This window comes from Macrosteles quadrilineatus, unplaced genomic scaffold, assembly GCF_028750875.1.
Source record: "Macrosteles quadrilineatus isolate MER2022 unplaced genomic scaffold, UCM_ALF_1.0 Scaffold_8__2_contigs__length_117827958, whole genome shotgun sequence".
Taxonomy (NCBI): domain Eukaryota; kingdom Metazoa; phylum Arthropoda; class Insecta; order Hemiptera; family Cicadellidae; genus Macrosteles; species Macrosteles quadrilineatus.
In genome coordinates, this window is record NW_026542601.1 from 85,082,335 (window position 1) to 85,109,696 (window position 27,362).

General features: G+C 37.1%; 1 protein-coding gene across 1 annotated transcript; it reads right to left on the minus strand.

Annotated features, from left to right (window-relative positions):
- LOC128999898 (tyrosine-protein phosphatase non-receptor type 23-like) lies at nucleotides 1–27,362 on the minus strand. The gene is made up of 20 exons (XM_054426655.1): nucleotides 27,078–27,362; nucleotides 25,174–25,376; nucleotides 24,061–24,238; nucleotides 23,122–23,266; nucleotides 22,483–22,595; nucleotides 21,913–22,089; nucleotides 18,575–18,816; nucleotides 15,415–15,547; nucleotides 14,470–14,604; nucleotides 13,879–14,113; nucleotides 13,142–13,338; nucleotides 7,551–9,806; nucleotides 6,757–6,939; nucleotides 6,213–6,356; nucleotides 5,063–5,191; nucleotides 3,742–3,926; nucleotides 3,057–3,163; nucleotides 2,222–2,416; nucleotides 1,454–1,588; nucleotides 1–238 (listed from the first exon to the last, which is right to left on the minus strand). Exons 1-20 carry the CDS (start codon nucleotides 27,165–27,167, stop codon nucleotides 150–152), a joined length of 5,271 nt encoding a protein of 1,756 aa, XP_054282630.1. The 5' UTR covers nucleotides 27,168–27,362; the 3' UTR covers nucleotides 1–149.

Below are 27,362 nucleotides of genomic sequence, written 5' to 3' on the forward strand. Positions count from 1 at the left end.
TTAAGATTAAACTTTATTAAACTGTAAATATGAATAAGTTAATAAAACTAAAAGATACTTTTTAACAATACTTATAACTCACAAATAAGCAATCGATAGTCATAGAAATATTTAATAAACAATATAAAATCACTGTTGTAGGAATATAACTACTTGGGTCTCTTGAGAGACCAAAGGGGGTCAAGTTGACTGAGAGGATCTGAAGAGTTGGAGGCAGCTGCTTCTGAGGAAATACCTTCTGTAACAGAAACCCAACGAGTACAGTGATTAGATGGAGGCAAATGTGTTTAGTAATATAATATTATTAAAAACCCTGACAACTTATTCTCATTTACGTACAAGTTTTAGCAAACAGTGAAAACAATATTCTCCTTTAAGTATAATTAGTGTTGTACAAAGTATAGATTGCTTACCAGGGAAGACAGCAGGAAAATCTAACATTATCTTATTCATATAAACATAAACAGAATTAATTTACCATGGAGACACCTGAATGAGGTCAAAACAGGTCAAAATATTACCTTTGACTATTAGTCAATGATATTACGTAGTTAATTTTGGCTTGTGATTTACAATATTTACTATAGTTTAACCCACTGTTTAACACATGGTTGTCTATCATCCCATCAAAATAAAATTCAAGGACACCACCAGGTTTTCCAGGTTTAAAATTCAAAAGCAAAACGAGAATAATTGGTGATTTTGCGCAGATTTTTCGGCTATTATTCAAACATTTATATTTCCTGGTTCTCTACAAAATTTATCTACATAGTTCACCAAATTTTTCCCAGTGATCAAAATTTGCATAAAAATTCCCAGTTTCCAGGTCGGCAGGACAATCTAATCCTCTAGCCCAATTTTCCCCAAAATCTTTTCTGGCAAACCAGTTTACAAGACCAAAATATTTTTTCTACCACTCAGTCGCATGAATGTAACTATGGAAGGAAAGTTTTGATTAATTCATCAACCTAACTATCCCATTTTTCAACTATGAGTGTGAACCTTGTTCGAGAATAAGATTTTTTACTAGAGATGAAGTATTGAGCACCGTGCACAAGAATATTTATTTCACACATACTAGGTACTTTGCGTAAGTCACTTGGTTTTTATTACGTTAAATCAAAAAATAATTTTAAGCACTGAAATAATGCTGGTTTACCAGCTCAAACAATCCTGCCAAAAAGATTAGGTGTTCATGTGCACTGCACCATTCTTGGTTTCTTGTACCCCAAGATCAGGAAACACTGCTTTTGCTCTAGACCAGCTGCAAAAGCACTACTTAAGTTTAGCTATTGATTGCAGTAAGCAGGTGTCCACAACTGTGAAAAAAGCATCACTATTAGGCCTACAGAAGGAGAAGAGGCCAATAAGAACGCACTGTTGGTATGTACAACAATGACTAATGTACTGTTCAGTTTTGGTTGTCTAAAAGGAATTGAACTGAAATACACACCTGACTGTTTTTTCTCAGGACTCTCCTGAGGCATGACATCCTTGGGAGGACCCAGCAAGAAGTCCTCTGAAGGGTGCCGAGTGTGAGATTTGGTCCGCTTCTCCTCAAAACTTGATCTGCTCGCTAAAATGCCACCTAACAGTGAAAAATGTTGTGGTTTATTTCCTTGGGCCTAACAATATTGGAACAATACAGGCAGACAAGCTGGAATCAGTTGATCCGATATGTGATACTTACCTTTAAGACTAGTTTCTAGAGTTAAGAGTACTTGGCTTAGGCATATAATAGGGAAGAAGATGAAGACACAACAAAGAAACCATTAAGAAAGGATTATTATGTGTAACAAATTATGTGATTATTATGTGTTTTGTGAAAAGGATAGGGATCAGCTAGCTTACCTGGTAGATAAGAGTCCAGATTAGCTTTGGTAACACACAAATATTTTGTCTCTGTTAGGGACTTTATCAGAAGAGAGGGACTGAGTCTTCTTTCTTAGCCTCTGATGAACAGGGACCAAACATTAAGCTTTACTGTGTTGTGTTATATGTGGTCACTGACCACTTGTCAACCTTAGAGAAATCTACTTATGTGATGTTTATGTGTCTCTATGGACTTATTAAAATGTAAGCTTGCTTTCCTGTCAACTGGTAGTAACAATCTTTATGATGGGAGTTTTTGAATCCAGGGAAGGAACTTAAAATAAAAAAAACTGAGTAAAACAGGTGAGAAAAGTTTAGTGTTAAAAAGCAAAGTAGGCACTCAACGTACGTTTCATGAGTAGGTCCTGCGCATAGTACAGCAATGTCTGGTAGCTGAAACGGAAGTGCTCTCTGTCCCGGAGAGGGTTCTTGCGCCACCTGGCTATGACGGCCGCCAGGATCACCAGGTCCGGGAGAGTACGACAGTTCAGGATGTGACAGATGGAGGCTGCCGTGAGCAGAAACAGACCTGACCTGCCCACACCTGCGGCAGAACCAACAGTTGTAATTGTATTACAATTTAACCTATTGTAAATGAGATTTATCGTAAACAATGTATTTGTTAATGGTCAATACATTTTTTATTCTTACTCTTATTTGAGTAACACTTATGTCACCAAAATCTAGTTTAACACTTGGCCAAGATGACTTTGTATCAATGAATATCACGGCAGCAAACCTGCAGAATAAACACATTTCCATTCGCCTGATTTTATTTTCACTCAAACATTTCCTTAAAATATCAGTACAACCAAACAATTTAAATTACATTAAGACTAATAATTACTTAGGTTTGCTGGTACAGGCAATGTAACACAGATTATTTTCTAGGAACCTATAAACGTAGAACAGTGCTTCAATGTTCAAATTTATTTGTATTTTTAATCTTTAAAATGGTTTGGAAAGAAACTGAAAAATTCGATGTTTTTAAAGTAAAAAATAGGAAAAGCCAAATTTTAGCCAATAAAAACCCACATAAAACCCTGTATCCATAGTCCAATCATGCTGGTTTGTGAAGTAGCTTAAATAAACATAGGTTCATGCATTTGAAGAATTTTTTTAAAATTCTATTTTCTATTAATTGTTTGTCTGCCGTAAAGTTAGCAAAGATGGCGAGGACTAACCTGAGAGACAGTGGACGACAGCAGGGCCTCCACCTCTCTGTTGAGCAACATTGTTGAGGGACTCAGACACCAGAGACAGGAATGGTCCAGGAGACGACGGGAACGAACTGCAACACAACGTACGTGCATGGCAGACTAGTGCAACACCAAGGAGTGATGTGTCATCTTATAATTGGTTTGCACATTTACAGTTTTTTCATAAAATCAATCATTATTTGACCCCACAAATCATTGAGCTGGATACAATCACCCTAAATTTACCATTTGCAAGGTATAATATTGTTTGAGTAATTTGAGTTTTTCCAATAAACAACTTTTAAAAATGTTTTAATTACACAAGATTTAAGTTTTTGCAAAACATCTTCAGGACAGGAAGCTATCTTTTTGCTAGAACCCCCAAAATTGTAAGATGTCTGATAAATAATATATAGTTCATGAAAAGTTTAGTTAAAGTCCTATAAAACTATAGCAGTAAGCGATGTAGATGGGTGTCATAACAACAAGAAGATGATCACGATCGCTAACATCAAGGGAGATCACAAAATCATTTTGTAAACGGACAAGCTATCATGCTGTGTACAATATTTTTGTCGTAAAGACCCATTAAATTGAAAATGTTCTATAGTTTTCTCTGAATTCAAAATATTCGGCTAATCAATTCTGCAATAAATCTATGCTTACTAACCTGCCGGGCCACTCAGTGAATTGTAGGTGTACAACCACTTTGGCCAGTCTCGTGTCAGTGACGTATATGATTCGCTCCACCCAATGTTTGCAGGTGTTACAGGTCTGCAGGGTCAGTTTGACACGACCTACTATCATCTCCACTCCCTTCTCTGTAGGCCAGTATCTGCCCCCAGCCTCCTCTACCTACAAAAAAAAAAAAAACATATAGTGTGAAGTACTTTCATAATTTATACATAATAGATTGAGTGAGATTATTGTGGCAGACAAAAATATTAAGAACCACAGTAAATGGAAAAATACCACTTAGACCAGAGGCTACTTTAATCGAAATACCTTTTTGTAATTTTTAACTAATTGTTGACAGCCCCGTATTACTCCAACAACACTGTGAATCCAGTACACCAGTTCCAATATAGTGAAATTTTAGAGAGATTTTGTATCCCTATAACCCTGAGTGTCTTCTCAGTTTTTAGTCCTGCATCACTGATGATGCAGTTGCTAGCAGTATAGATTTTAGAGTGACAGATAGATTGCATTTCATAGCAATAACCAAACGACATATTATACTTTTAAAACTTTGGTTGGACGCACAATTTTTGATGCCACAAAACTATATTAATCCGATTACCAGTTATAGTGCAGTAGAACCCCAATCCCTTGCTTAATCCGACCATACCATTGCTTATTGGTGAAAATGTTATCGCAGTAATATTGTGACTATTTTCCATGGTCGTGTAGATATTATCGTCTCCTGCAATTGCGACAAATGTTTTTATCCAGTGCAGTCATGTAAATATCATCGTTTTCCACAATCGCGGCCAAATCAACGACTTCTCCTACGGTAACAGAAACATTAACATCCACTGTAATTGTGACAAAATATTGAATACTGTGATCATAGAACAACTTATTCTCTTTTGCAACCGTGCAAAATATAAAAAATCCCCCAAATTCGTGGGGACCTCATCATTGTCTCCTGCCGTCATAGAAACTTTATCGTCGATATCTGCGATCCCAGCAAACTCCTGAATATCTCCTGCAGTAATGGAAACATTATAATCAACTCCCATGATCGCGGCCATTTCCATAACATGCTGCTCCTCGGATAATCCAATCTTTTCACTGTTCTAACTAAAGTCCTAGTCCATTAGGCAACAGATTAGTGGGGGTTTACTGTAATTATAACTATGACAAGGAAAAAGAAAGTTATAACTCAAAAGAGATAACCAATCAAGAACAATTAGTGATTTCAATTCACTAATATAGACCTACATATCTGGGGACTTAGCCTATAGACAATTTACTATCTTTTTATTTACCTCTGTGTCGTTCAGTAGACAGACTATCAGCTCCACCTGCTGCTCCAGCACCATGGTCCAAAAGTCCCCAAAAGTGGCTTGTAGAGGCATCTGTGTAACTATGAAGTCTGGGAAGTTGGGTGTTACATCCTGAACAAACATCAAAGGTGATTCTTACCATACTATCTACACGTTGGGATAATGTTTTGTTTCTTCCCAATTTTCTTTAGCTGCCGCATGATATGTAAACAAATAATGATTCTTGTTCAAGAGAGATTGTTTAGACTACACTCAATCCTTGGTTGACATGGTGCTGTTTCAGATTAGAAAATGATAGGAAACTGGGTAAAATTATTTAGGATAACAGCTTAAACCGTGGAAATAATTGGTAGAATCCGCAAAACTCTCCGTACACCAGCAAAGAGTGTGAGTCGCATTAACTCAAAGTCCAAAGAGGTTTGGTAGGAAGCTTTCATTGTTGGAAGCTTTACGTTGATTCTTTACTTTTTTTTTTTGGGGGGGGGGGGTTGGGTTCTTACTTTATAGGCTAAATAGCATTGAATTTGTAAAAACTCTAAATTGGGGCACTATCATTGCCTCAACTTTGACAAAGAGGTGTACTGAGAGGAAACTAGTAATTAATCGTTACATTTGTAAATTACCATATAATACACTAGGCAACTAGAAGTTTTGTTGTGTGTTAACTAAAGTATTAGGTTGCAGTGGCGTCCCCAGGACTTTGCCTTGGGGGTGGGATTCAGACAGAGGGCTAGGGTCTTTCTAAGGGGGGGCCATCCCCCAGGAAAATTTAAAAAAATATGTGTTCAATATTGCTAAATTAGGCAATCTAAAAGTATACAAAAAATATTAGGGAATTAATAATTAAAATATTTTTAGCCCTGGGGGGGTCCAGTCCCGCTTACCCGGGAACGTATCAATCCAAGAAACAACCACTAATCTACCATATCTAGAATATAAAATTATCAAGTAATCTTACAGTTACAATTAATAGTTTTGTTTTAGTTGATAGTTTTATACAAATGTTTTTAGTCAATTTATTGTTTGCAGGTACCTTTTGAAGTTTTCAACAGAAAAAAAATACATATATTAAATGTTACCAATATTTGAGCTAAACTTGAATTTGGAAATGAATGATATTGATATTTCATACCTTGACATACGATGCGTTTATGTAATCATCTTTAGTGGACGGCAGTTCTACTCTGGAGTTATCATAAGGAAGAATATCAGAGAACCGGTTCTTCACTGGATAGCAGCGAGCGACAGAAATACTGTGATTGTCACTGTCCTTTTCCTGAGAACAAATCTCAACAATTTAGTATTTAATACAATCATAAAGTAGCTTTACATCTGTCTTTTGATCTAAAACAAAGATTTAAATAATGGAAAAATATTTTGTCACGCCTTTTTAAACCCATTTTTTCAATTTGCTACAATGTTTGGTAAGTGTAAAAAGTCACTTGCAATAACTTAAATCAATCAATTATCAATTATCAATTATCAAATATATATATAAAACAAAAAAAAACAGAATTTCACTGATTATAAGGAAACAGCAGAAAAAAATTAGTTGAGGTTTGGGAAGTTTAGATATTGTTCACTATATGTTTTTTTTTTTATAAAAATAAATTAAATATTTATCTGTTACTGAATGTTTACAACGATAACACAAAATAAATATACAAACAAATTACCTTCAAATCTAGCAGTTCCTTCCATTTGATATCCAGTGGTGTAGGTCCATTGAGAGTTTTCACCGTTAAACTCTCAACAAATTTTTCAAACTTCTCTACTTCCTGGACAAACTGGTTCAAGGCTTCGGTGTCGTTAAATGGATCTTTTAATTGAAATTTCTTCCCTACTTTGTCTTCCGAGCTCTGAAATTCCGAAGAAACAATTAAATAATGAGAATTTATACACAAATTAAATTTTGAAGACTAACACATTGTAGGGCAAAAAATCTCTTCTCTACGAGCAAAGTATACAGGCAGCTGGGGACTGGGGAGGTAGGGAGAAAATAATATACATAGTTGAAAAATATGTGTCAAGAGAGCAAATAAATTTTTAAAACTTTTTTACTATGGTACATGGACAATTTTAAGTGTTTTAAAGTGGATCACACAGATTTAGCGATCAGATTTAAGAGAAAAAAGAGTTAAATATTTAACAGTGGAATGTTTGAACAAAAATGTAATAAGTTCTCTACCAGCCATCACGTTCCTCTGTATCTGAGGTCTGAGTATAGTTGGTAGGTAGTTAACGTCAGTGAGTTTGTACCCAATACAAATATTTCTAAGTCAAATAAACAATTTTTGTGACAGTTAATTGTGATTTTGGGTTATCTGAGATTGTACAAGTGGTCATTAGCAATTTTATTTCGTTATTTGAGAGCTTACTGAAATTAAAAATTAAAAGTCAAAACACAAGGAAAACACACCTAAAAATGAGTGTAACGTAAGAAATGTTTAGTTACAGTACTAATTCTTACCGATTGGGCAGTTACGTAGACTGATTCTGATGATTCCACCGATGCTTTTGATTCCACAGAGGAATTTGACTCCACAGTAGTCTCTGAAGAACTTGTTTCTGTCAAAGTGACAGCAGCAAACTTTTCCACAATGGAGTTTACTGACACAGGTTTGACAGACACTTCTTTCTGCTGTTGAGGCACAAGAGGATCTTGACTGACAGAAAAATCAAGACCAGCCAACAGATCTACGTTAGAAGAGTCTTTATCCCCAGTAACGCTCTTGGCGCTGTTGACAGAAGTGAGAGTCAAGTTACTCGAGGCCTGCATGTACGTCATTGGACTTTGAGGTGTTATTTGTCCTTGTTGAGTCTGGCTAGGGGTGTATACTCTTGAGGGCGACTCCACGGTCAAATTCTGCAAAGTTCCTGATGTGTACTGATACCCGTAAGGTTGGTAGTAGTAGTTGCCCTGAGTGTAGGTAGGTTGGCCAACCTGATTAGTCTGTTGCGGTGTGGATGCACTTGTCTGATAGTTCGAGCTTTGTCCGGCGCGAGAGTAATAAGAAGCTGCCGTAGCAGGAGTGTACTTCGCTTCCGTGCTCTGGGAGAAGTTAGCGTACTGGTTGTAGTAGTTCTGGGGGATTTGACCAGGTTGAGAGTTAGCCCAGGGTGTTGTATTAGCTTGAGATACTTTATCGTTGGTGTACGCAGAGTACATCTGTGGAATGTATGGTGAATACTGTTGGTTACTCGGATCACTGGACTGTGCCAATGCGTGAGATCCTTGGTTTGTCAGAGTAGAGTACGCAGCAGGGTAAGCAGCATTTGAATATTGTGTATACATCGCTTGTCCCCCTTGTGTCCCCTGGGCAACTGCAGAATTCTGAGTAGTGTATGGATTGGCTACTTGATTGTTTTGTAAATTGTAACCTCCAGAAGCTGGTGATGCTGAAGCAATCGGCTGCTGAGATTGCATAACAGACGTCTGAGGCTGCGTAGACGGAGTTTGATAAGGGTACAAGGAACTTTGGTTGAAACCTGCTTGATAGCTGGTAGCTTGCGGGGTTGCAATGGTCGTCGGATAATGCTGAAGATTGACAGTAGTTGCTGTAGGATAGTTATGAGTTGGATAGTTTTGAAATCCACTGGGATACTGGGTCATTTGTTGCACGTGACCTGTATTCTGGGGCTGGTTAGGCTGATAAGTTTGAGTTGAATACTCTTGAGACAATGTAGTCGGGACATTGGTCGGGGTGTATCCTTGTTGGGAATTCACATTACTCTGAGGCGTACTTGTTGGTAAACTATACCAAGTGGAATGGCTGTATTGAGAGGCATTTTCAGCAGGCTGTTTATAAATGTCATAAGAAGTTAGATAGTTCTGTGCCAGTGAGGCCGGTGTGACAGGATATGTTGTAACAGACTGTCCAATGGAAGAGGGAGCTGGAGCAGGGTAGCCAGTGTTGGGCAGTTTAGGATTGGGTGTAGAGGGATCATCATCAGAAATGTCATATTCACGAAGGACATCATAATCATATTTTGAATGATCATATTCTAATTTCTTAAACATGTTTTCATAAGGGGGATGAATGATTTCTGTATTTATACGTGGAGAGTACAAGCTCTTTGAAGAGTACAAGCTCATGCTCAGTTCTTGTTTCAAGTCCTGTGAAGTGGTACTGGGAGTGGTTCCTTCCTGTCCTACTGGAGCTGGCCTCACACTGGGTACCCAGAGTGGTGTTGGGTCATACGCAGTGACATTGTCAGGGTACCCAGTAGGCTTGGCTGGTATACTCTGATTGTAGTACGGTTCATTCATTTGGCCTCCAGGAATTTGACTGATTCCACCCGACTTGTCTCTCTTATAGTTCTCCAGGTAATCCTTTAATTTTGGCCCACCAGAGGGTCCTTTCCCCGGAGGAATGTACGGATGGACATCATCTACAGAAGATTTCACTTTTGACGGAAGTGTCTTACAGTTCTTTGCCAGAATAGTGTCTCTCTCTTCCTGCTGTACTTTGCATGTTCCCTTTACCCTTTGGTGAAGTTTAGTTACGTTTGTTTCCAGTTTCTTGTAAAACTCTTGCCCCTTGTTGGTCTTTGCTATGAGATCTTCGTACGCATCGTAAGACGATATGAGCGCTGACAATGTCAAGTTTCGCTGTCTCATCACTTCCATCGTGGCTTTGCGCACGGGAGCGTACTGAGCATACGTCTCAGTTAAAGCTTTTATGATGTTATCTTGGGCAGTTAGGTTCTGTTCAATTAATGAAACCTGAAAAATAGAAAATTACTATATTAGAATCTATTTGCATATTAAATACAACAAGGGTTACTCTGTGACATCCCTCCCTTTTACAGCAGGCCTGCTTAACAGGTTTTCATGATTGAGGTGTCATTTCAAACCTTGTGATATAGTGCACCTGCAAATGGTATTTAAAAAGGTAATTTAACCCTTACCGCGCTACAGATATGTTGGGTGGCCTTAACCATAACACAACTTATACTTAAAAAAAATATGTTTCCCATAAGCCAAAGCTGATTGTTTTATAATTATAATAATATAACAACAATAAAACCAGTTTTAATAATGTAACATATGTATAACACTGACACACTGGATGAGTTTTCTTAAACGCAAAATCCAGTCCATTTAAGTTACATAGAACCGTTGACTGTAAATCCTTAAGACTTAAGATAGAACCGCACGCTTTTATTTTTATATTTTATTTCCATTGATAACCACTTTTGTTCTTGATCTTTTTTCCTGGACATATTCTCGCTCTTAATTTTGTAACAAGTTTACTATTGCATTGTTACTAGATTGTGAGATCAAATGAGTGAAAATTTAAAAACGTACGTTTTCAGAAAAAGCACTTTGCAAATTTTTTTCCTCTTTTTTCAAAACTTTTATTATTTTTTTTTTATTTCATTAACATTTGAAGTTTCATAAAATGTCCATGGTAACGCAAATATCTTTGGTAGTTTCTTTTTAAAAGAGTATCTTTAGTGGAAAAACACAAAATCCTGTCACGACCATAACGGACGTTTAAATGAATATTAAAAATAGTTAGTATTATTTTTATAACTATGTTTTGCTATAAACTAATTTACTTTTATGACCATTATACAATAAAAAGGTCACTGAGCTTTTGGTATATTTGGTCTTTGTAGAAAAAAATAAAAAAACTCAAAAAATTGAAAAAAAGCCAATAAAATCTTTTTAAGTTTGTATAACTTCGAAAAAACTTACCTGAGACCCGAAAAATTGTTATGTTTGTATAGAGGTGTGCTTCTTTTGTGTATAAAACATTGAAATATGACGATATTTTAATTTTTGAAATTTTTATGAAAGAAATCATAAATGTGATGGTCAGGGACAAGCGGTACGGTCGTGAATTTTCTGGAATAATCTAAATCTTTCTAAACAATCCTTCAATTATCCTGTTAGTTATAATAAAAATATGTGTTTCAATTGAACTAAACTGTTCAATTTACAATTATATTAAAGTTATTGTCACGACCAAACACACTATAATCCATAAGGCTGGATTGGTCGTGAAAAAACCCGCGATGGTCGTGAAACTTTGGTCGTGAAATTACGTGTTATTTGGCTCTGTTCTGGCAGTAGCCCTGCACCTCATGTTCGAGGATACAAAGTGGACTTCTAGGTTAATCTAGCAATTGAAATATCTTATAAACAAAAATTAACACCATGTCTACTTCATCGAATGACTAGATACGGTCATGGACACACCAAAATTACAAAAAACACCATCTTTCCTTTATTAATCTTGTAATTCCTCCATTCAACTCGAAACGACCGGCACTACAATCCTGACGTACACCCCGAACTAGTATCTAAAACCAACTGACTCCATCGACGCCAGGCTTGGCACTGTCGTGCTCCAAAGTTGAAAATTTTTCCCAAATGGCCGTGACGCCAAATCGAGGGACAGACTTATTTTGTCATGGTAGTCAGTTTGTAATGACAACAAAATTATAATATGCTCCTTTTTTGTAAGTTTAATAACCATTGATGACATAAAAATATGGCTTTACATATTTCGGCATGAATAATTAGTTTAAAAACAGCGTGAAAGTTGGAAAATGTACCCTAGGGACACGTCATGGTCGTGAATTTCGAGACTTTAAAAATACAAAAAAAAATACCTAGAACCTATTTAAAACCAAATAAATGTGTGTAACATGTTGCCCCCGTCCCAAAAAATATTAAAACACATAATAATAAACTACAAATCCAGTATATACGAAGTAAAAGGCCAGGGACATGAAAACGTACGTTTTTAAATTTTCACTCACATACCAACATTTAAATTTTTGTTGTATGTTCCTACCATAAAATAGGCACATCACATATGTAAAAATTGGATTTTTATAGTTTGCCCCACCAAAAATATTGCACTTCAAACTTTTGAAAAATTGGAAAATTTAAATTTTTAAGACCTTATAAAAAGTTAAGGAGACTAAATTCAGACTTAATAGACCAGCCAATGCACTCTGTATTATAAGGCAAGTATAGTCGTCCATAGCGCTTTGAGCAAAGGGAATTAAGGCGAGTGCATTTGTCTAAAGCACGGTAAGCGTATAGGGCTTCGACCCCTTGCGGTTCAAAAATAGTTTTAGAGTTGATTTTCACAGATCCAGTTTTGCTTACCAACTTCCTTTATCACGGTTTAAATGTGAATTGTAATCTAATAGCTAATCCGTTAGTGGAAAGTTTAATAACAATAGATTGTAGACAAAACAGTAAAAGGGATTTGAAATATGCCTAGTATTTTTACACCCGATTGTCTGGTTACTTCAATTGAGGTCACGTAAATCACACTTCAAGTAGATTTAAAAGTAACAAATTTAATTTATTGAAAATTAGTAGTTTTATTCCCTATGCAATATCCTATTGCATTATTCCTTTTGCCTAAGAACCAAACCTATAAAAATGTACATTTTTCACACGGGTCCTCTCATTCTCGTCTCCTTTATTTAATTAAGTACAGAACGTACTACCATAGACTAAGCAACACAAGTAGACTCCTCATCCCATTGTAAATTTTGAAGCTTGTTTTTCATGTCTAGTTCATGTACGTCCACACTGATCGCTGGGGTAGACCACATTTTGTTTCTATTATTTTAGGGTTATTTTCATGATTTGTGCTTTACTATTTGGTTATATAACTAGGGGACCAGTTATTCTTTATGATTAAATCGTTTTATATGATTAAATGAGGTTTTAAATGACTGAAATAACAAGAAACAAATTGTAAACAAAACATAACCTCTACAGTTGGACGTACAGAACAAACAATAAAATTGGCTTCAGCTGTTCCATAAGGATGGCAAATCTACTAAGGAGTATGATTTATCTATGGTACTACAGTACATTGCTGTCCTATACATATATTATCTGACAAACTATTTGCAATTTTATTTGTGAAACAAAGATTGAACATCTAATATGAAATAGCATTTACTTCAACCATTTTGTGAACCTTTCATGTTCCCACAACAATTTCTCAAAATTTAACCACTTGACCAAACACAATAGTTCAGTTTAGTGGCAATATTTTAAAATGAAACATTAATACTAACATATTTGACATGCTTCTGCAGTTCTTCCTGAAAAATAGCCTCCAGGTTGTCGTGTTGTCTCGTGACCAGCTGTGTTGTAATGTCGTCTGCACACACACTCTCTCTCAGCTGTGATGACAACATGGCTCTCTGTCTCCTCATCTCCTCCACCTTTCCTACCAACATCTGCATCTCCTTCACCACAGGCTGTTCTCCCACTACAAATCACAACATCGTCACATTATCTTCAGTTGCTCTTTACACATTATCAAAAGCTTAAGATTACACAGATCAAGATTCTTAACAATAACTACAGAAACATAAATTGCTGGCTAGGGGTAAGTTGCCAGCACTTAACTCTGTGGACAAAAGTTATTAGTTTCAGAAAATTTATATTACCGGTTTTTAGAAGGATTGGAATGATTTTTACATTTTTCAAGAAAGGAATTTTGGAATATTTAGCAGGTGGAAAAACATTGCTTAAATTCAAGTCGTCACCATTATTGTAGGATATTTTGATTTAAGTTACAGCAAATGTGGTTGATCACAAATTTTCTACCATGTCAGGAGATTAACTGACATGGTTAAAACTGTGAGAATAATTTACTCACAGTTTAGTGCTGAGCTGACACAGAGGGTACAAGAGCAATGGTTACTCACAGTTGAGTGCTGAGCTGACACAGAGGGTACAAGAGCAATGGTTACTCACAGTTGAGTGCTGAGCTGACACAGAGGGTACAAGAGCAATGGTTACTCACAGTTGAGTGCTGAGACGGATGGTATTTGCTGAGCAAGCTCTGAAAGAGGCAGTTCCAGCAGTCTCAGGTTTGCTATATGTTGAGTCATAGCCTTGTGTAGAGTCTGGTTACTCATTGCAGCCTTGTTGTGAGCCTCCTCGTACTTCTTGGCCTCCCTTGTCAGATCTGTAGCCACTATAGACGGAGGCCGGCTACCCATCACCTGCTGATACTCCTTCTCTTCCACCTCTTCGTTCTGGTAACAATTGAAAAATTAGTTAGGAAGGTATATTAGTTTTCAGTTTTTTATACCTAGGCCATGGAATGAAGTCATGGATACTTTCTCTTTTGTATACAAAATTAATATTTTGAAATTAGGGATTTTGTCGATAATAGTTTGACAAAAGTCCGAATCATACTGATACCCAACCACATGTCCACTGGAGATATTCATTATTCTGCTACCATTGCGGAAGACGACGATGATGTCTACACTGCTGCAGAAAACGATGTGAGTTTGTTAGTGATCGATAAGTATAACACAATTCAAAACATTACCAGTATGCTACAAGTGGCCAAGAACAAACTACAGGCCAGTTCAGAATGATTCACCTGAATTAGTTCCATTATCTCCTTCAGCATGGCTTCTACATCATGATAGATGTCCGACAGCTTGTCCATGGCCTCTATCAGGTTCTGAATGGCATCAGGCTTGGCACTGAGAGCGGCACAGCGGTCTACTATGTCCTGGAACATTACGAGATACAGCATTGATCAAACCTTTGATTTTTGACTTGCAAGGCATGTTAAGTAGTGTAGAAAATCATTGTACAATGGACTCTTGATAGCTCAAAATTGGTGAGCCAGGCAAAGAAATCGTTTTAATTACAGAGTTCACTTCCGAAAGACGTAAGGTACAGAAATTTATACTGAAACAGCTCATTTTAGTTTTAAAAAATCTGTTATTTTTGTTTACTTTTTTTTTCTTGCTCATCACAACATTGTTTAGGGCAAAGATTGTGTAAAAAACTTATTTTTCTTTTAGAAGGGATTTGATACATTCTGGCTTTACTCTACCACTTTCAATTGCTGTGATCACTTCTTTTATCCACAGTTAAAGGGACTTGTATTTATGTTTGGTTGCCATGACAATACAACAAATACTTCTTCACGCACCGTTACATACAACTCTTGATAGTTCAAACAACAGCTTAAACGATCACAGCAAACTAAAGACAGAAAAAAATCTATAAAATCACATCCCTACCTTAAAATTGTAGAAATTTCTGCTGACGGAACATTCAATTTAATGTGTGTTCCAAATCAGCTTACCCTCCGCTTGAACTACCGAGTGTATAGAAATTCATGGAAAAACTTTGAAATATTAAGTGATTATCTACGGGCTGAGCTTTTATTTTTAATTATCGAAAGTTATGATTCATCAAATGTTTGAATTAAAAGTAGACTGTAGCAGGCCTACCATAATACAAACTCAATACACACTAACACTCAAGCATCACATCATTGTGTGTGTGGGAAGGACACATTCACACCCACCTGTGGTAGTCGGTTGGACTCTAGGTGTGCATTGACACACTCCAACTGGAGGGATGACGTGAATGCCACCAGTTGCTCGTCCTTCTCATCTATCATGGCTCCCATCCTGCGCAGCAACTTGGCCTTCTCCTCACTGCAAACATTACAATACAGTACAAGGAAGAACTAAGTCCATACAAAAAACTAGCCTACAGCCTTAATTATTACTATTATTATTACTAATTTATGGCCAGCATTGGACCACTTAAGTCAATATAATGGTTAGATTTTTTTAAATTCTGTCTCTTCTTCTTGTCCACCCAATACGTCTTCATTCTTTCCGACCGTTGTTTTCTTTCTTCTACCGAAACCACTCTTGTCTCTGATTGTTTGCTCCTATTGGCAGGATGATATTTTTTTGATATTTATTTAAAAGCCTACAGCTTTTATATATATACTTTCAACAAAAATGTGGTACCAATAAATTTAAAGATGAATTGAAAAGGAGCGAGGAGATTAAAATTAGGTTTTGCTTCGAGTTTAGTTCCGAAACTATTCAAACTATAAAAAAATTTACTAGGAGAAAATTTAAAGAAATTAGGATTTTTAGAGAGGATAGCCTGGATTTTCTGAATGGGTAAGAGTCATTGTGGACAATAAAGACAAAGCTTTACACTATATACACAACACATTAGAGTAGTTCACTGTCACTGACAGCATTCTCAACTAAGAAAGACAAGAGAATGGACTAAGGTTTTTTGAGAACTGTGACTGAAAAGCTTGTGTCAGTTTGGACTCTTTCCCATTCAAAATTGTAGAAAAAGAATGGTAGCTAGGATACCTTGAAAGTGTGGGTAGGCCATAGAACAAGTAGAAAATACACCGTGCACACAATATTTCGTCCCCTGAGGGACTTTGTCAAGTGTAGAGAAAGAGTTTATAAATTACAAAATGGATTATAAACTTATAAACTCTTTCTCTACACTTGACAAAGTCCCTCAGGGGACGAAATATTGTGTGCACAGCGTATTTTCTACTTGTTCTATGGCCTACCCACACTTTCAAGGTAAGCTAGCTGCTATCCTCCTTTTTCTACAATTTAAAATCCTGGCCTAGAGCCTTTCCTTAAACAAATCTTTCCCATTCAAGTAACCCTGGCTGGCTATGATCACTAAAAATTCTAAACCCTAGGCCTTATACATAACTGTCACTTTAACTTATGTAGCTAAAGGTTAAATAAACTGACAACTAGCAATTACATGTTATTAAATACCAGCCAGGCAGCCAAGCATTTCCGAATATACATTACTGACCAATAGGCTAAATATTTATCTAATGATTTAATAATAATATATCGTGCCTGCATTCTTTTTAGGCTCTAACCATTCATTTGGCCAAACAATTACTTGCTGTAAGGCAAACAGTGGGACATTACTCAAGTTATAACCTTGATCTTATCTTAAACTATAGTGAAGAAGATTTCACGTATCAATCTAGACCCTAATTACAAAGTACAGTTTCAAGCTGTAACATGTTAAATTTTGCCATGAAATATTTTTGTGAAAGGGGCCGATTTAGCTCCAATGCAATGTCACAAATGTAAATTTGTAAATCCCGCCAACGTTTGAGTCGGCGGCTTCCATTCGCACAGCGCCGGGCGCTCTGCGCATGCCCAACTGGACCTGCGCACAAGCGTCGTCCCCGGCCGTTGCACCACACGCAGCTCTTCGAGACAGTCGAGGCCAGGACACGAGAGAGCAGACTTCACGTTACCTGATAGTCGAGTCAGGGAGTCGACCATACCCACTACGAGGGCACGAGACAGACGACTGTCAACCACGCACGGGTCTCCGAGGACCAAGTACGACGAATCTGTATAAGGTAGTCATCACCTTGCTTTGAAATAGACATTTGTCGTACCATTCGTTCAAGTCTAGTACAAGATCAAGTTTCATTGAATATTCTGATAGTCAGCTTAACGTAAAACTTGTTCAGTATGTTTAGCATTGATCAAGAGTTAACTTCATTGCAGCTAATGCAGCTATACATTGACATTTTGCCTCTCACATAATTCGATACTTTTACATGTAATTAGTAACTGAACTCGATTGAACAATAATTACATTCAAAGGAATTTACCGTATCTCTCATCCTCACACATACGAGGAAACCATTTAGCTGTTGTAGTCTTATTTACTGTGTGTTGTGTGGTTTTAAATTATTATCTTAACGGCTTTAATCGAAGATATCTAACGTTTTGTGGGACGAATTATCTGTAGTGTGACAGGTAAATACTGTGCGACATCAAGACGTGTTATTTAATTGAATTATCGAGATACTAGCCTATTTGTGTAATCTGTGTAAATATCTGTGTAAACCATCCTTAACTGTGGTTCGCCCGCAGCATCCTCCGATCCTACCTGTGGTTCGCCCACAGCAATTAGCTTTAGTTCCCTGTGGTTCGCCCACAGCACTTAGCTTTAGCTAGCGATAATTCCCTGTGGTTCGCCCACAGAACTTAGCTGTAATTAGCGATAATCTCCTGTGGTTCGCCCACAGCATTTAGTCGTAGTTAACGATAATTCCTGTGGTTCGCCCACAGCATTTAGTCGTAGTTAGCGTTAATTCCCTGTGGTTCGCCCACAGCACTTTGCTCTAGCTAGTGATAATTCCCTGTGGTTCGCCCACAGCAATTAGCTTTAGTTAGCGATAGTTCCCTGTGGTTCGCCCACAGCTCTTAGCAATAATAACCTATCCTTAACTGTGGTCCGCCCACAGCACTCCCCGATCCCTAACTGTGGTTAGCCCACAGCGATCCGTCCTAACTGTGGTTCGCCCACAGCAATCCGTCCCGAACTGTGGTTCGCCCACAGCACTCCGTCCCGAACTGTGGTTCGCCCGCAGCGCACCTTTCTTTCCATATAGAGAACAAATATGGCAATGATGATAACGTGGGTTCGATTGTTGGAGATTTTATATCTCATACCCTTTGTCTGAGCCATCCGTTCTCTTTTCAAAATATTAGTCCGCCCTTTACTGTCGATTCGTTAGACATTTCGACCCCTGGAACCGCAACCCAGCGCGACTAGCTATCCGGCAACCGGGTCAAAACCGGACTCGCGTATTTTCCGAACGCCTCCCCCGGAAATACGTCGTAAAGCTACTACAAATCCTCTGTTACCTGTACAGGGACGAAGCCTCATGAGCCTTCATCGGCACAAGTCGTCCAAAGATGTCTGGACCAGAGATCTCAGGGTCCGTCACTTCAAAGGGAATCCCTTTTACGAGTGAAGCCTTCTTAATTTCCGGCAGTGCGTCTTTTTCCGGGACCTCTTCATGGTAGATGAACTCATTCTCATTTTTCGCCGCTTTTCGCTTCCCTTCCACCACATCCATGGTGAAAGTGATTGCGTCTTCAATAACCTTGGGACATTACAAATGTTTCTTGTTAGATTTTGAGGCAAAACCGTGAATTGATTAATGGTATGAAATGGCAGTTCCAATCAAACTATCATCTAAAGAGTCCAACAGTGGGACAAAATATAAGTGTTATTTTGCATATGTCTACCTCCTGGCTTCATGACTTCCATTGGTGCTTTATAATAGGCTACTTCTCTCAGTCTATTTTAAGGAAGATGGAATAGATACATAAGTTACTAAGGAAAAAAGTTCCAGGCAGATGGCACCACCAAAAAAGTTCATGACACAACATACGAGGCATGTTTTTTAAGTAAGTACCGTATTTAAATTTCTCCGTTCCAGTGCTGCGATTGGCATTTTGGACACTTTCGCTGTGTATGTGTATTGGCAAGCCCTAGCCGGAAATTCGACAACAATTGACCGTGTTTACATCCGATTTTGAGCAATCAAAATGGTGCTGCCAATTGAGACTGCCGCCGTCCGTGAAGTGCGCTCTGTAATTAGATTTTTAAGTGCTAAAGGTGTGAAAGCCATTGAAATTCATCGACAGATTACTGAAATGTATGGTGAGAACATTATGAGTGACGGAATGGTACGCAAGTCGGTAAGGGCATCTAAAGACGGCCCCACCAACGTTCATGATGAGCAACACACTGGGTACTGGGGACAGTGACGCGTACCATTCCGTCACTCATAAATGTTCTCACCATACACCTCACTAATCTGTCGATGAATTTCAATGGCTTTCACACCTTTAGCACTTAAAAATCTAATTACAGCGCGCACTTCACAGTCGGCGGCAGTCTCAATTGGCGGTACCATTTTGAATGCTCGATACCGGATGTAAACACGGCCGATTGGATTGGATTGGATTTGGATAAAACTCAGACAACTGTTTTAGAGGTAAAAATCATTTGACAGGTTTACTGGAAGCTTTATAAGTTAACAAAAAAAAAAAATTTTAAAATTGTTTTAACAAAGCCGTACCTTAACTGTAAAGAGATATTAATACCCGAAATTCAAAATCTTATTTCAGAAACAATTTTTGAAATTTGTTTAGTAGAAATTCAAAAAGTTTTGTTTAAAAAAAAGTTACTTATAATTGGCTGTTATAGAAATCCCATAAAACAAAACGAATCAGAATTTATTGAAAGATTTAAATACCATGCTTGAAATTCCAAGTTCAAAATTTATACATATAATTTTTGTTGGTGATATAAACATTGATATGTTGGATAAAAGTTACAATAATAGAAATAGATTATTGCAGCATTGTAAAAGCAAATGGATTTAAGTCATTAATTGATTTTCCCACCAGAATCACTGAATCAACTCAAACCGCAATTGATAATATTTTACAAATTTAGAAAGCAATTATTACAGAGTCATAGGAATCAACACTCCACTCTCAGACCATGATTGTCAAATTATTGAAATTATCAATAATAGTGAAGCCACCAAATTAAATATTGGTTCAAAGGTCCATTTTGAGTATAAGAGGAAATTCAGCGATGCAAATATTAATCAATTTATTAGGGCACTGGAATTTGAATCATGGGCAAACCTTTACTCATCACCGGTTGAAAGAAAGTACGATACATTTCATCACATTTTTATGTATCATTTTGATAATTGTTTTCTGTAAATTTTGATAAGACACTCTAGTTATGCGTGTTGAGTGTTTGTTTTTTAATGTGTGTGGAATATGGCAACCTTCAGGAGAAACGATGTTCACGTTGTTATGCCTGATAATGGTTGAAAACCAAAGCAAGCCAAAGCTAGTTGCCACCACAACCAATAGGATTATCTACAATATAGGTATTTTCCTACACGGTAGAAGTGGAAAAGAAATTTTAAATTGAATTAAATGTATTTATCAAAAGCATGTTCATTCCTTCATTTGGATTATGATGAGATGAGCTTACAGAGTAAATTAAGTCCTTTGTAATACCATAACTTATTTCTATTGCAGGGGTGTAATGTAGTTTAAATTTGGGCAGTATGTGAAAATACACTGAGATTTAAAACTTGGCTATTCAACACTTGAGAATATCTAATGTTTATTCTTTACTATCGCCAATGATGTTTACTTTAAGCATTCATAGACTGATAAGTGAAAGCGTCACTATTGATAAACAGAATAATGTTTAGTTCATTTAAAGTTGTGCCAACTCAGGGGCAATAATATACATTTTTTAAATAGGTAGGACCTACTTAATTGAACACTAGCAAAAATAAATTTTGTTATTATTCATGACAAAAGCTTTTCAAACTAGCAAAAGTAAACAAATAAAAACTACTAAAGATTATGTATAAAATTGTATTTTAACTATACTAGAAATTAGGACAAATATGCCTAAAAAAACACATCTATCTAACTATCTAAGGACAAGTGAAAACCTCAAAACCAAAATCACAGATTTAGTGTTCAGTTTGCAAAAATCGTTCTTGAAAAAACTCCTACCAATCTCCCAAAACCGCTACCCTAACAAATTTCAGTGTACATGTTGGCAGATTTATTGAAATGAGAATTGGAAAAATCACATTATTTAAGTTGTGGTGCTAATAAATTACTTTATGGCCTATCTTAGCCTAACCTTAATCTCTGAAGTAGACATCCCATCTATATGGACCAGCTGCCGACAATTTAAAAAAAAAAGAACGTAGTTGTGTGAGCCAGTGTCACTAGTGTTTAAAATTCTATTTTATAGGTACATAACTTTTTATTGCTGACTAGGTTGATGGGTTATAACAGTTGCTATAGCTCACCACAAATCATTCCCTAAGCAGCTTGACTAGGTGTGTGTATTCAACAGAATTTAGTAAATTAGATCAGCGCAATCTATATGTGGCTCACATCAACTACGTCGATTTTGATAAAAAATCTGCTACAAATCTAACATGGAAATGGAATGTCTAAAGGCTAAATGTTTTACAGTAGACTATAGGCTAGCCTACAGGTAATTTGGGATATCCTTAAAAATGTGATTTTTTCATATGAAATATAGCACCAATTTTTTTGTAGGCCTTAGTGTTTCTGCCAATTTGTAAACCTGTGTCCATCATTTGCTCTGTTTCCCTTTCTTTAGTTTCACTCACCTCCGGATGGTCCAGCCCCTTGGTCAGTTTAGTGGCCTCTGCCAGTTTATCAAGTGCTGCCTGGTAGTAGGCCACCCTCTCGCCCATCTTCTGCTGCTCCTCCGACTGTTGTCCCTGGTACAGCAGGGCAATGCAGCCGTAGAACGTAGACTTGAACTTAACATATCGTTTCCAGCTCTGTAAATCATGAAATTTTCACTCGGCTAACGTTTAAAAAACCAATAGAGTGAAGGAACTTGCTGTCGAGTGTCGAGTAATGTCAACATTGTAAAAGATAGACCAAAATAGAGAACATGATTTTTCCTTGGCAGAAGCATATATTTTTCTTTACATACTCTTCAACTACTATAACAAGACTAAAGCTTGTATGTTGGGATCCAGCTAGCTTTACAAGATGGAGTAAAGAATACAGAGCTTGCCTCAGATTGGATTGAGCCAACTTAGCCGCAAAGGGGACTCAAAGGAGAACCTTAATCTATTGAGATTCCTTGTAAATCTGAGACTATTTCATCTTACATTATTATTTTACAAACAATGATTACACTATACTTTGCTAAGTCAATAGTTTACCTTAAACTGGCTGTTGCCGACTGTCTCCAAGACGGAATTACCATCTGACCCTCCACGAGTTAGAGCATTCATAGCCATGTTGTAGTAGTCCACAATCTGTGCAGCTACTTTGGCTACGAATATAGCATGAGTTATTGGTAAAAAGCATGTTCCAACAAAAAGGACTCAAAAACAACAAATTATGGTGCAACATGTAGGCCTACTGAATTAAAGTGGGAATTTAAACAATTCAGACTGAAGGATTCAAGATGACAAATGATAAAGAGATTTAAGATAATTAAATAACCCAATAGAACCCCCAATCATTGGGAGCATACTCAACCCAAACTAGCAAAACCCTTGGCCTCCATTAGCTAATAAATAATGCCTAACCAATTTAGAACAGGGATCACAAGCTTTGTTAATAAAACATTTCCTATAATGTTATCAAAAACCATTAAAGCCTAATTAAAAAGAATTACTTTAGAAGACTGGTATTTTTTCATGTAATTATTATAATTTCTTTGACTGGATTCGGATTTACCAGGTTTTCTAGTTATCTGAGGGTTTTCCCCTAAATGAAAGGCTGAGAAAGTAAAAAAGTAGTTTAAAACTATATTACTAGTTAATTAAGTTACAATGGTTGAGTAGTATCACTACCATTAATGGTGGCTTTTCTATTATCAGTCATACTCTTCTCCAGAATGCACTCTTGAGCTTGCGCCAGAGAGATTTGGTACATGAACTGCATCAAGTCTGGTGCCAGGTCCAGCCCCGCGGGCTGTGGATATGTGTCCTTCAGATGCTAAAAAAAATAACAGCGGCTTAGTAAATTTTTAAAATCAATTTCACAACATTTATAATCTTCTATTCCCCAAAGGATGGAAAAAAACCATTTATTAAAAGGCTTTTGTAGCTGATGGTGTCATTAATTTGTTGTGAATGTTGATTGTTCCTAATGAGAGTATCATCAGATGTACTGTGGTTCGGCAATCTCATGTGCGGCTAGCTAATGATTGTGCAGTTGAATAAAACTTCACTGTAGGTCTGTAGAACAAATAAATTACCATTGAGCCGTTTAATTTGGAAATGGAAACAAGAGATACTTGTGCCCCCTTCTTTGTAGAGCATTTTTCTCTTCCTTACACCCTAACAAACCCAAAACCTTTTGCGCTCCTGACCCATTTAGTTAAGCGATTATGATCAACATGGCAATGGATAGGACTACATTCAAAAAATGATCTAGAAACAAATTATATTTGAAATCACAACTGCTAGTCCTATAAAAAATGGTGATTGATTTTGTCACACCATCAGTTAATGTGGTCAATCAGATCATCGGCACAGGAAGCTTAGTTTAGCACCACTCTATTGATAGACCTACCTATTATTTTTTATCAGAAATGCATGGGATATCAATTTCAAAAAGTTTCGCTTGATATTCCTATTAATTTCGTTTTAGGATTCAAAAACGCACTCAAAAGTGTGGAAATAGATACAATGTGAGGTGGTTTTGTTTCCCCTAAGGTTACATTTTCAATCATTTTCAGTAATATTGGAACTTTCTGGTAGCCTATGTGGTTTAAGTAGTCCCAGTACCTGGAAGGCATAAGCGGCGCACTGGAAGTGCGTGCAGGCCAGTTTGAGTCCCTCGTTGGTGGCTCTGGGGTCTGTTGCGCCAAGCTGAGAGTGTAAGGCCCCAATGTTGTATAGCACGGAGACCATCTCATACCTGATATCAGCCAAGGTGCAGACCATGCTAGCGTAAGTGTCTCTCCTGCAAATGACGCATCACCAGATAATTAAGAAAAACTCTGTAGGCTTTAAATATAACACAATTTCTAAAATCGATGAAACAAGATTGAAGATTGTCACATGAAAGACAGAAGCAAAAAAGCATTTAAACACATTTTATGGCAAATAGGCTATTTTGGAAATTGAGTTGTTTTCTCACAAAAGATATTTTTCTTAAAATGGTTTACAATACCTGCATATAGTAATCCTTTGTTGCTGATTTAGGCAACTAGTTTCGGTTCTTGTTTTGAACCATCTTCAGGCCTCAAGGTGTCAAGTGATCACTTCATTCGAAGGTCGTTAACAGAGTTCAATAAATAAAACATATACAAAACACGATACACGGAACGGACACACATTACACGAAGGGACATTGACAATTGATCGTGACCGGGCTGAGGTAAAGTCTAGACTGGTGGTCAAAGTGGTCTATGACGTTGTCTCTGTCTTCTTATCACCGGTGCGTGTTCATTCATTCATTGTTTCCCTCCAGTATCCTTATAGCTGTGTTATAAATATAGTTGGATTGGAAGGAGAGTTTATCGTTCAAAACATTTTGATGGTCAGCTTTAACCGCTCTGTATATTTCAAACTGTTCCCATATTATTTCATAAACAGAGCTTGCTGTAGTTTCATAATTCCCTAGTCTATTCTGACTTAATGTGACCTAACCTTTACTGTAGGGTGTGAAAATTAAAATCAGGCTACTTAGGTAGACTACATAGGCCTATAACTTAGGCTACTTAAGATTAATGTATAGGCTAATTTAGATATTTTACGAGAAGATTATAACCAACCCAGTAACTAGCATAAGTCATTTAAAAAACTAAGTTAGTCAAACAAACAAACCCAAATGAATTCAAATTCCACCATCAACTATGTCAAAACCTAATGAATATACCTAGACAGTAAACTAACCATGTAAAGTTTACGGATGCAGCTCCATCCTTGCCCATAGGAAATCGGCTTTGGAGGAAATGTAACTGGCAGTAATACTTTTTGAGCACTGCGCATCCAGTGGCGTCGTTGGCTGGCCGCATAGCCGTGGCTCGGAGTGCTTCCAGCTTGTGAAACTCTGCTGAATAAGTCTCAGGGTCATCATGATAAAAGTCACGGATATACTGGAACAAGTTTAAACTGCCTTTAGATTGCAAAAACAAAAACACAAATAAACCCATTTAACTCATAGGCTATAGAATACAGTAATACTTACCGGTATCCGAGCACCGTTTACCTGAGCCCTCAGATTAACCGAGGTTGTTTTAGGCCTAAGTATATTTTTTTCCAGTCGGAAACAATAAGTTAATTAGCCTATGTTTTAGGAATGTTTCTGTTAAAAGTAAAGTAAAAACAGAAAGTAGGCTAGGCCAATTAATTTGTGATTTCTTAAAATACAACTTTTAATAAGTTAGGCCTAATGATTATAGGTAGCCTAGTATATTAACGTACAACTGATCTGCAGTACCGGTAACCTATAAAATTAAAATCACAAAGGCTAACGCTAACCAAGGTAAGCTAGACAAGACAATTTTCTTAAAAACGTTAACAAAAGCTGTGGCATATATCTGCCTGGGCATGGCATTGCCGGCTCGTATTGCCTTTTGTCCTTTTCATTTGTAAATTACAATGTTAAAATATTGACATGACTGTGTCAAGTAACTTATTTAGGCTCAATCAAAATGTTAGGTAGGCCTACGGTACCTACTTTAAAAAACTATGGGGATCCATCTTACTCTGTTTTTATTTAATCCAGTAGGCCTACCTACTTAAGTTGGAGTGATGACTTAGCATCATTTAATAATAGGCTACTGTACGGTAGCCTATAAGGTTTTCCAGAGTCTTACTAAGCATGTTTTATTTTATCGTTTTCCTTAACACGTTCACTAGGCCTACAGTAACTTAAAAAAAGGCACTCGCCAATGGCGGTGAGGCCCAGGCGAAACCCCAGCGCGCCATCGAATAAGCGAACGCAATTGGCATTCAAATATTTCAGTCTGACAAATCACAATAGAGCAGCGGTGATTGTGCTGCTTCACCCTGAGAGTGGAGGTAGTTCACTGAAACACCCAAGGGTAGCAGCACTGTTCAAAGTTTAATCATGGGAACGGCCGATTACGGCTGCACTTTACTTTAGGTCCTACACTCAATCGAATAAAAATATTGGTTACCGGTATTCAATTGTTTAATTCGATATATCGTTTGGTTGGTTAGATTAGGTTAACTTAACCTTACCTAACTAACCAAACAATAAATCGAATTCGAAACAATTGATTAATTGATATATCAATCGATATTTTCATTCGAATGAGCATTTCGAATGAGTAGGACCTAAAGTAAAGTGCAGCCCCGATAACGACCGCGTAGGCCCTAGTAGGCACAGGCTGATATCGACCACTCAGCATTGGTTTTGGCGATTTCAAGAAATCAGTGTCACAAGAGATGCTGTCTTGTAGCCTATGTGGGACGAATTCAGATAGGCTATTGCTCAGTTGTTTGCTGTACAGCCCCCCCCCCCCCCGTGCAGGCTCACACTGAGCATTTTTAATCAGTGTAAATAACTAACTTAGGCCTAACAACACTTTGAAATTTCGTCTTTCTAACGGCATAAAACCTATTTGTTTCCAGTTTATACTTTACGAGATACAAAGTCCCGAAACTGGGTCCACATTTAAGTTACCTTTAAGCTACAGGAATAACAGATTTAGGCCTAGGCTAGGCCTACAATGGGTTTATATTACACAACAGAAAAGTGCTTAAATTATCCTGGCATGGGTTTTGTATTTCTAAAGGTAATATTATAAAGGTGAAAACTAAAAACCAACCTGTTTAAGTTTACCAAAGTCAGTAGGTTGCCGATCTGGGCTAACTTTCAATAGGAAGCTTATCATGGGTAGCCTAGGTACTGCCTCCATCTTCACGACTTTCTGTGGCAACTCTATCTAACCTTTAGAACAATTTTGCAGCAACTTATGTCCACAGAAACTCTAAGTTAATGTGTTAGATACATATTTGAAATGTTTAAATTTATGACATGTTATTGTAGAATGAATCAACGAAGCCTCTATTCTAGAATCTTGACATTACATCTTCTCCTTCTCCGACTCCGT

What these genes read in the sequence shown, in the direction of transcription:
- LOC128999898 (XM_054426655.1), bottom strand. Translation starts at nt 27,167, where the DNA reads ATGGAGGCAGTACCTAGGCTACCCATGATAAGCTTCCTATTGAAAGTT. An exon ending in ATCCGTCTCAGCACTCAACT is followed by an intron (nt 13,339 to 13,878) that starts GTGAGTAACCAT and finishes TGTGATTTGTAG; the next exon opens with TGGGAGAACAGCCTGTGGTG. An exon ending in GCAGGACCTACTCATGAAAC is followed by an intron (nt 1,589 to 2,221) that starts GTACGTTGAGTG and finishes TTTCACTGTTAG; the next exon opens with GTGGCATTTTAGCGAGCAGA.